The sequence below is a fragment of the Carassius auratus genome, chromosome 18, assembly GCF_003368295.1.
Source record: "Carassius auratus strain Wakin chromosome 18, ASM336829v1, whole genome shotgun sequence".
NCBI lineage: Eukaryota > Metazoa > Chordata > Actinopteri > Cypriniformes > Cyprinidae > Carassius > Carassius auratus.
In genome coordinates, this window is record NC_039260.1 from 7565795 (window position 1) to 7576664 (window position 10870).

At 38.2% G+C, this 10870-nt stretch overlaps 1 protein-coding gene across 1 annotated transcript in view; it reads left to right on the top strand.

The window, feature by feature from the left end:
* itpr2 (inositol 1,4,5-trisphosphate receptor, type 2) overlaps window positions 1–7272 on the top strand; it is a 76472-nt gene extending 69200 nt beyond the window's left edge. Inside the window, exons 56-57 of the mRNA XM_026287346.1 lie at window positions 4680–4841; window positions 6499–7272. Coding sequence (XP_026143131.1) covers window positions 4680–4841; window positions 6499–6582 — 246 coding nt within the window. The 3' untranslated portion in view covers window positions 6583–7272. The remainder of the gene's footprint in view (window positions 1–4679; window positions 4842–6498) is intronic.
* Window positions 7273–10870: the final 3598 nt, after the last annotated feature.

The window sequence follows — 10870 nt, forward strand, 5'->3', positions numbered from 1 at the left end:
TTCACACAAAGAAAGAATGTGTAACTTTTATTCTTGCTGTAGTATTGTTGCTGCTGCCGCCATGTCATGGAGACGCTGTTTCATTGTAAAAGTGAAACTACTTTGTTTGGTCTTACAAAAAAGGACACAACTATAAATCAGTGGTTGAGTTGTATTTACAACTCTGTTACAGAACAGTTCAACCCAAATATTCAGATAGATGCAGTACATTTTACAGAGGACAAGTAATGTTTCCTAGGAGAGTAGCCTATAATGCAGGCTGTTCTAACTCACAGTCTGTAAGTATGTTTTCATATTTGAAGAATTTGCCACTGACGATTCAAATGCGAGTTTTAGCAGTTTAGAGTAGCGCTTATTGTTTGTAATTTCTCCAATCAAAAATGCAGACATGGTTTTATGTTTACGCGGCATGATGCAATGCATAAAAAGACAGTTTAAGTCATTATAATCAGTAAATGTGTCCCCACTGGATGCTACAAATGCCTCGTTTATAATGAGTTTTATTGCTTTTGTCAATATGGTGACAAAAGGGGTGTAACAACATTTCCGTCAGACGCATGAGGTATTCGGCCAATCACAATGCACTGGATAGCTGACCAATCAGAGCACACCTCGCTTTTCAGACCGATGAGCTTTGTAAAAGTTGACACATTTCAGAAAGTCGGGGCATAGAGGAAAAACAATAATGTACAGTATATGGAAAATGTTTTTTTTTTTTTTTACCTTAAACAACATAAACACTTTTCATTACACCAAAAACACAAAGTAATGTACTTGTTTTAGCAACGTTATATGACCCCTTTAACATTATTTGTAACTGCACATAATTGCCATACTTTTACTTTTTGATAAGCTGAAAAGGGCCAAAGGTTGCCCATTTTATCAGCCTGGCCAATAAAAAGGCATGTTAGTAGACAGGTGTTTGTGTCCTGTGGAAATCTACAGAGCTTTCTGCAGGCCCAGATTCCATGAAGCCCTACTGATGACACACAGAGTTCTATTAGTCCTATATGAACTAATTAATGTGAGTTGCTGCAAACACAAGGGCCCTCATTAAAGCTGATATGGGAGAGATGAGGCATGGGCGACTCATAAATAACGCTGGTTTAGTTTGTTCTGTCTCATACAAGGATCTTCAGCTTTTGTAGTATAGCAGGCAGCAGGAAAAAGTGCCTGAATGCAAAATACTACAGTCTAGCTTTTAAATGATGTGTGCGTGTTCGTGTGCGTGTGTGTGTGTGTGTAGACCCCAGTCACCTGAAAACACAACTAATGCAGATCTCTGCAAACCAGCTCACGCTAGCTTCACTGCTTGTATTCAAAGAGAAGAGTGCAGCACAGAGTTTCATCTGCAAGTTTACATTAAAGCAGGTGTGTGTGTGTGTGTGTGATTATCACTCACAGGCTGCTGGAAAGAGTGTGAGCAGGTACTGCAGCAGTCACAGCATTATGTAACCCATCTCAAGTGGCCTGCTATTAGCTCAGCCTATCCTCACACGTGCTTTCCTGTCCCACACACACGCGCACACACACACACACACCTGCTATGCCGCTCATTATCACACAGTGAGTCAGGCATCTCCTTGGCAACACCATCGTCATGAACCATCGGCAGGAACGAGAATAAAAAAAACACATCGGCCTCTAGACTTGTGATCAATGAGAGTTCAAAGGTCACGTATTCACCATTGGATTTGCTTCTCCCAGCTGGGCGTCTCGGTGTGTGTGTGTGTGTGTGTGTGTGTACGGAACTGCAGGAGTGCATGTGCAGTGGCCAGCCACGCTAATCAAACTGATTATTGCAATCTTGCTGCTATTTCCAGAGCTGGTTTGATGGCAATGCTCTGAAACCACTTTTCCATTATAAAACAGCAGCTTTATGGTGATGAGAGCTGAGGACACGTGATCGAACGATTTATGCTGTCTGTCAGATGGGAAAAGAAGTTTAATGGCACTTTAATGACAGCTCAGACACCTTTCCCACACACAAGTCTGCAGCGGCGTTAATGCTGAAGCATATATGTGTGCATGTACTTTTGTGAAGTGTTAGCTGCTACGTTATAAGGTGCTATTTGCGATTAGTGTAATTTCTATGATGGTAAAATATTTGTGTCTATCTTAGTTGCAGGTTAATTTGGTTGTTTGCATACACTACCCTTCAGAGGTTTGGGGCTGGTAAGATTTTTTTAAATGTTTTTGAAAGAAGTCTCACCAAGCTCCCCAAGGATGCATTTATTTGAGAAAAATACTGTAAAGATTTTAATATTGTGAAATATCCTAACGGTTTTCCATGGAAATACATTTTAAAGTGTCATTTATTTCTGTGATAGCAAAGCTGAATTTTCAGCAGTCTTTAGTGTCCCAAACCTTTTAACAGTAGTTCATATTGAATATATGAATGTTAATATTTTTCTTGCCTCGATCGGGAAGGCCCTTATCACTGAATGCTCAGTGTTCATTAATCATGTATAATTTAAGTTATGATCAGTTGACCCTGAATAAAAACTCGCTCAGTGGTGTCCAGCTTTCATGCCCCTCCCTCATAACGGTCATAATAATGATGTTTTCTTGTCTGTTAGATTTTTAGCCCCCTTTGTATCCTTAGTGGAAAAATGGAGTGGGTCATGAGACTCAACCCCTCACAATCTAATCTCTGTTCATCTGTCCTCACTTCACCTATGTTTTCCACATCCTTTAATGTTTTTCATAGATTCATAATGCACCATTCCCTGGAACCAATAAGCAGCTAATTCTAATTTTCCATTTCTTCATATTAAAGATCCCATTGCAAGCTTCAGCAAAACCAGACTGCTCTTTTCCAGCGAGATTTGATGTGAATGTGTGCTTGACCTTGTTCATGTGCCTGCTTCTTAGAAGAGCAGTGTGTTTATCCAGTGTGTTTTTCTTGGAAAGCCTCATTCTGTATTGTATAGCAGATAAAAGCACTGTGTTCGAATCAGAAGATGCGCATGCCCAGGTGTGTCACCTCGTGAGCGTGTTTCATGATTGTGTAAGAGAAGGCAGTCTTTTCCCACCTCTAAACATATCCTGAAACTCTATGTGCACCTTGCAGTGCTCCCGTCAGGCTGACTGTGAAAAGCACCTTACATAACTGTTGTGATGAGCCACCGCTCTGTTACCCCCCCCCCCTCCCCCTTATCTCACACACCCCAGACTAGATAAACTCATATATATACACACTAATCACACACACTCTCACACACAGCAAATTGTAGAACGCAAACAAATATCGTGTACGTGAGCTACAGTGTGGGCACACATGCTTTACAAACAGAATGACTCACTGTTATTATCTAAAACACAAAAAAACTGCAGTTCATTTGCATGACTACTTCCTGTTTCTAGAGCTGTCCCTGCATCCAGGCATTTAAAGTGTCCAGATTTACCAGCTATATGCTTTAGCCTTTGAAGGAAAAAGCTTGAGGGAGTTTCAGCACACTGGCTCATATTCATGAGCTTGCTTTTGCATGTAAATATGGGTCGTGATGATCAACTTTGTCATCCATGCTCTAGTCTAGTTAGCACAAAGCAATTTCAAATGTTTTAATGTAGTTTGGGTCTCATTTTCTTTTACTTTGTGATGTCAAATGTCCTGTCCATGTTGACATCTAATATGAATAGATTCCTCCATGCAATGAACTTGTGTTCTGATTAATTAAACTTTGTACGTTGGGTCAGAAAGTTAAATACTTAAATAATACTTTTACACTTTTAAGACTTTTACATTGTTAAATAAAAATCTATTTATGAATTTCCATCAACCGATTTTAAGTGACTAAAATGTAGTTTTTTCCTTGATGAGCTATGGTGATGGATGTTCGTAGGTTTACATATGTAGCAGCCACCGCACTAGCTATTATTTTTAATCAAAAGAGACAGGCATGTGAAGCAGTGCGGAGAGCCACTTCTGGGACGCTTCTGAAGCATGCCGCAGCGCAGCTGGTATAAACGCAAGCATTGCTTAGAGTGGCCAGTGGTTGTATCGGAGCCATAACGCAGTGTAAAAAAAACAAAAAGGGATTATCCACACATTAATGGCAAGGAAAGTGCTTTATACTTTAGAGCGGCCACCTATGAGGTGTTTCTCAGAGGTTATATTACATTGATCATGTGACTTTTACTTACAGCAGGTGACACATAAATGCAGAAAAAATTGTTTTGCGATTTATATTCATTTTTCTATTTGCCTTTTTGTGATATATGGGAATTTTTGCAAAATGTACGTGTTTCCATTAGACAAATTTTCAATTCGCAATTTCAGTTTATGCAATTTGAAGGCTAATGGAAATGCAGCGTCACATGATCCTTTAGAAATCGTTCTATTATGCTGATTATCTTCTCAAGAAACATTTCTTATCAATGCTGAAAACAGTTGTTGCTTAATATTTTAAGCAGCAGAAACTGTGATTAAGTAGAAGTGGAAACCTATTTGTTTGTTCAGGAGTCTTCAATGAATATAAAGTTCAAAGGAATTAATTAATTTCTAAAAAAAAAAAAAAAAAAGCGTAATGAATTGAATGGTAATGTAAATGTGTAAAATCCAGTATGTCTGAAAGAAAATTTTGTCTGCTACAAAATAGTTACATTCTGTTTCATTTATTTATAAGATGTTTGGAAAGTTTTCCAAGTGACATTCACGTCTCTTTTTCCCCCTTCAGGAGAAGAATCTGGACTGGTTTCCACGGATGAGGGCCATGTCTTTGGTAAGCTCTGAGGGAGAGAGCGAACAGAACGAGATCCGATTGCTGCAGGAGAGACTGGAAACCACCGTTGATCTCGTGGCTCAGCTGTCTTCCCAGCTGTCTGAGCTTAAAGAGCAGGTAACATACAGCAACGCGACACCCGGGTTTCACAGAGCAAAACAGTGTTTCTCCTCACAGGGCCTCTGAAGTGTTTACTATTAGGCCCTGCTGTGGAAGTGCGTCAGAGCAGGGGTGGGGCGGTGCCCCGGGGTCATATGGATGTTCCGGCTGTGCTCCGCTGTGTCGGATCACTGCCATCACCTGCCTGACCCACATGTGATTCACACAAACAGTTTAACCGATTCACATGACACAGGGAGAGGGAGAGCTTTGGGTTCTAATGGGATGATGTTAGAAAAAAATTGCTGCCCAATGGCTCATTTTTTTAAGTTCCTCACTAAGGTCTGAATGTTTGTTTGACCTTAGACTTCAGATTTGAACTGTACTCGCACGTAAACACACAGAAACTGCACAGTCATTGGGAATCGGCACTGATCCAAACCAGTGAGCTTGAAACAGTGGAACCAGAAATTTTGACCACATCGTGGTCACATCCTCCAGCGGTCCTTCTGATTCCAGCCGGTCACGAGGAGCGGGCTTACTGTAATTCTCCTGGCAGTGCTAGATGTTAAATAACTTATTAAAGTGATTTCTTCTCCGACAGCCAGGCCTAATTAAACAGATCCTCCTCACCTCTCAGCTCGAGCCAGGCTGAGATCCAGCTCAGATGCTGTAGGCGAAATCCAAACTTGTCATGTGTTCAGACAAACAGGCTCTCTCTCTCTGATTCAGTGTAGCACAGTGTGTTCCACCTCCGTTTTCTTGCTAGGGCTGTTTACTTGAAAGTTCCTTCTCTTTGTCTGGAGTGGCCATGAGGTCAAAAAAAGATACTTTGTAATGTTTAAAGCCAGTGTTTTTGGGAAAGTAAAAAGTGACCTATGGAATGAGGTTGTTTTGATATTGCTGCAAATGACACTATGTTGTAAAGAAACAATTCAACCAAAAAATGAAAATTGTCATTGTCATGTCCTATCCTTTTAAACAGACTTCACGTCGAGAGTGTAGAAATTACACTCTAAAATGGTGATTATGGAGGCAGCTTGAATAATTGTGTCTGCGCTGTCACATTGGTGAAATTTCACAGTGAAAAAAAAAACATTGTCTGTTGTCAGTAGAGTTGCTCAGAAGTCAGTTTCAAACCAAGCAGCTTATCTGTTGGTCAATATGGCAAATTATTGAAAATGTCTTGAAAATGAATAACATTTGTATGAAAACTTTTTCAAACTGAATAGATATTGCCCACAAAATTTCACTCCACAATCATAAATGTAAATGCGTATTCAGAAAGTAAACTATTAGAAAATTAGTGAAATTTACAGAAAAAAAAGTGGTAGCTTTGGTTTCTAGAATTGTACTGTTAAAAGGTAGCATTTACAGATTGATTGACCATTAATTTAATGTTAAAATCCTAAATTTACAATTAAAGCATTTACAATATACTGATACCAAATATTGTAATATTGAATGAAACATCTGATTAGATCTGTTAAAAAAATTCAGTCATATAAGTTTTGACAGTTAGCAGCATTTTACAGTTTTTACTGTTCAAATAACTGTTGTTATTTATTTATTTATTTATTTGGAGCTGATTGCTGATAATTTTATATAGGCTGTGATCCGATGCAACTGAATTGGCTTCCCTGTTTTATGTATGTGTTTTTCTGCACTTGTACAGATGACAGAGCAAAGGAAGAATAAACAGAGACTGGGCTTCCTGGGACCATCACAGGTGAACCATCAAATTCCCCCTGCACACTGAGGACGACCCATCGCACCTCTCCACACACACACTCACACACAGATGCTGATGTTCACACCATGGACAACACTACACTCATGGTGATATCACACTTTACATCATGACATGACAGTTGTCCAGTTAGATCCTGCTGTCTTGAGCGTCGTTTTCTAAGCGTTTTCTCATTTAGATCGTATAGACGGATTACGTTTGGAAATATACTGAGTGTGTTTGTTTGGAAAATCATGACCCCTGTGCGTATGAGGGCTCACATCAGATGACTCAAACAGTCTTTGGAAGGGCTGACTGAATTTTTTTTTTCTTTTTTTTTAAGTTTCAAGTATTAACTCCTTTACATTTTAATTGTCCTGTCCAACTGGAGTATTGCTGTAATTCAAGGAGGACTTCAGTCTGTGAGGGAAATACTGGAAAGATAAAGTGCCTTTAAACAATTTAATAGTTTTTTATAATTCAAACTCACAATAACTTCAATGAAAGATGTAAGACTTGGAAATATTATTATCTCATAATCAGACAATCATGTGACTTGGAATCTGTTAGTGTCACCTTCTACAAAGACCTAAACGCTAGTCTTAACTCTTAAATGATGATCATTTTTATTATGTATTTTATGTTGGAGATGTGTCTAGCATATTTGTGCTTGCCTTATATAAAGTTGTACAGAAAATAATAAAGAATGTATATTTGGTATTACAGTGGTTCCTGTGACTATTCTTTAAACCATTTAGAAACTCTAAGGTTTAGAGGGTTAAATTATGTGAAACCATAGAAGCAGTCCTTTTTGGGATATTTTGGCATCTATGCAAGGATTGAGAATATCTAAGATCATTTTATAAATGATCAATATGTATTTGTTGTGTCCGCACTGATTGCTGATACTAGGCAATCTGTTTTCAGATCTGTGTACAGAGTTCAGATTTACACACAAACAGTGGATTTAAATCAGACATGCAGCATTATACTGTAATATTATTTGAAAATACTACAGAATTGCCACATGATCCTTCAGAAATTATTCTAATATGCTGATTTGGTGCTCAAGAAACTTTTCTTATCAATGTTGAAAACAGTTGTGCTACTTAACATTTTTGTGGAAACTAACCGCAATTGTTTCAAATATAATTGTTTTTCTAATATTATGTCACCTTGGCCTATATTATTATAGCTATCAGCTTTTAATTTCACAAGATGTTGATTGATGGACTGAAGTCGTGGATTATTGTGATGTTTTGGACTTCTTTCATTCTGACGGCACCCATTCACTGCAGAGGATCCATTTGTCAGCAAGTGATGTAACTGAGGGCTTGTAAATTTTCAGCAAATGTTATTTTGGGTAAACTTTCTCTTTAACCTATAGTAGCCAACTCTTGTTTTTGGGTACATGATTCAGTTTAACTACGTGAGAGTGCGAAGACTCACGTCTGCTCGTACCTTCACTCGGGCACAAGTTAAAATTAGCCCCTGACGGCTCCATTATAGCCCACAGCTGTCACTAAGCAGGGGAAAGTCCAGCATGTCTGGAATGCTCCATCAGGGAGGAGAAGACCGTTGGATAACTGCCACTCTCACTTACTGATCACTTATCCGTCGGCAGGCACGTCTTTACATAAAACAGGAACAATCAAAAATAGAAACAAATGTCATGGATATTGACCTTATGTAACCCCGCCCCTTTTTAGCTCGGTGTTTGTCGGTTGTTGTTTTTTCCGTTTGTAAGCCTATTTCCAATTTTCCAATGTAATCTAACCAATTTACGAAGGACCCGCTCGTATTTTTTGCTTTAAACATTACTTTCTTTAACTCTACATAGATACACTTTACTAGCTAATGCCAAGTTCACACTGCACGATTTTAGCCCTGATTTTCACTCGCCGACAGGTTTTGCGAAATCGCTGACAAATGCCTGAAATCGGAGGCAAATCGGTAGGCCTGCTCATTCACGTGAGTGACAGTCATGCAGTGTGAATTATCAAAGACGCGATCTGAGCAGATGTGTCGCTGCCCCCCGTGAAATATTTGGCATGCTAAATATCTGGACCTGTCAGCGAATCAAAATCCTGCTGTGTGAAATGAGCTCTGACTGAAAAACAATACATCGGCGATGACCTACAGCCAATAAATCAGCATATCAGTAGATTTTTGCATTAGAAAATAGACATAGGCTACAGTTAGGCTATGAATTATAAATTAAACATAAAAGGGGGCTAGGATTTTTCCTGTAAATCATATTCTTCTATAAATGAAATTATTTCATTTTTATCACTTTGAGGGTTTTTGTATCTACAAGAAACAAGCTCATTGTAAAATGCACAAAACGTTATGTTTCACTTTCGGGTACATTTCTGTAGGCCTATATGAAAAATTCCCAGCAGAAGTAGGCCCCTGTTGTTAACAACGAATCTTTGTTATTGTTTGTTTGGGGAGGAGTCCCGCAGTGTGTAATCTCCTGTCGCAGCAGATGAATGCTATACCCCTATAGTCTTGCAGTGTGAAAGCAACAGTGATCCAATGATTTTGAAAATCATGCAGTGTGAACTCGGCATAAATTACTCTGACAGCAATGTCATACAGAGCTACCACACAAATGGAAGTTCAAAGACAATATTCTAAAGATAATGACGTGCTTGTTTCGCTGGAGAATATGGTCAATAGCAGATATTCAATGGTTTATTGTGTCATTTATACTACATAAAATTCAGTTTTCCCTCACAGTGCATGCTGATATTTGAACAGGTATTCCATCGATATATCTTCCCGAGTCCCGAGTTCGAGTCCCAGCCAGGGTTGCAACAAAACCTGCCCAATTGTTACTCAAAACTAGCCCAGTCTTGTTTCGAAGTGGATCCACTGGTAGAATTAGCATTTCAGGGGCTAAATATCACGTTATTGGGGTCGCTTAAACAGACGGACATGAAAAACAACCCAAGTGCCAAAAGTAGCCCAATTCCACAGATTTGGCAACACTCTGGACCTTTTCCGATCCTTTCCACTTTCTGCCTCCATCGCTTCATGTCATGCCTCCTGCATAAACACACTCATAAACACGCTCATTAATCTAAATATACCACCCTCCCTTCCTTCTTTCTGCATGTGATGGGTCTGCATGTGATTGTGCGTGTTGTTGTCATGCTGGTTGGTCAGAGAGCAGATGAGATCTGTCACATGAGCTCGTATCTGAGCAGCGAGAGATCACCCCTGCTGCACTCTTTCCTAAAAGCACTGCAAATCAAGGGGGATTTTTCATTTGACTCAGCGTTCCTGCTTAATTTAATAGTGTACAGAGTGACTCGCTGAAGTTCTGCTGCAGAGACTGAGGAGATCTGCAAGAATATATACAGGAATAGTTCACCCAAAAAATTGTAATTATGCCATTTATGCATCCTGATGTGATCCCAAACCCATTTGACATTATTCTGTGGAATGCAAAAGATGTTTATCAAAATGTTCATACTGCTCTTTTCCATACAGTCAAAGAAAATGGTGACCATATCAGTCTTTCTGTTTTGGGCTTCAGCCAATGGTCACTATTCACATTACAGAGTCACAAACACTACCGTTCATTTTTTTATTATTATAATTATTATTAAATTAATAAATACTTTTATTCAACAATGATGCATTAAATTGATCAAAAGTGACTGTAAAGACTTGATTTCTATTGCAAATTAAAAACTTTTTATTAATCAAAGAATTATGGAAAAAAAAACAATGCTTAGTGCAACATTTTTAACACTGATGATAATAATAAGAAATGTTTCTGGGGGAACAAAATGTTTTCTGAAGGGTCATGTGACACTGAAGACTGGCGTAATGGCTGCTGAAAATTCAGCTTTGCCTTTAGAGGAATACATTTTATTTTAAAATATATAGAGAACCGTTATTTAAAATTTTATTAATATATAACAATTTTACTTTTTTACTGTGTTTTTTGATAAATCCTAACTTTTGAACGGCATTGTACAGTATTGGTCACAAACTATAAAATTGAACAAACCTTATTTATTTTAATAATAAAAAAACGTTTAATATGTTAAATTATTATTAGTATATTATAATTATTATTATTATAATTAGATTACATTTACATCATTGTGGATCCAAAGATGGCATATTTGTGATTGCTTGAAAACAAGAGAGAAACACACAAGTATAAAATTCAGTAAATAATATTTAAAGGACATGCAATTGAATGATGAAGGAGAGAAGGTTATGTAAATGCCTTTTAATAGAAATCAGCTCAAAGGAAAGATGAGTCATACAAAGCTTACATTTATGGGTGTTTTTTTTC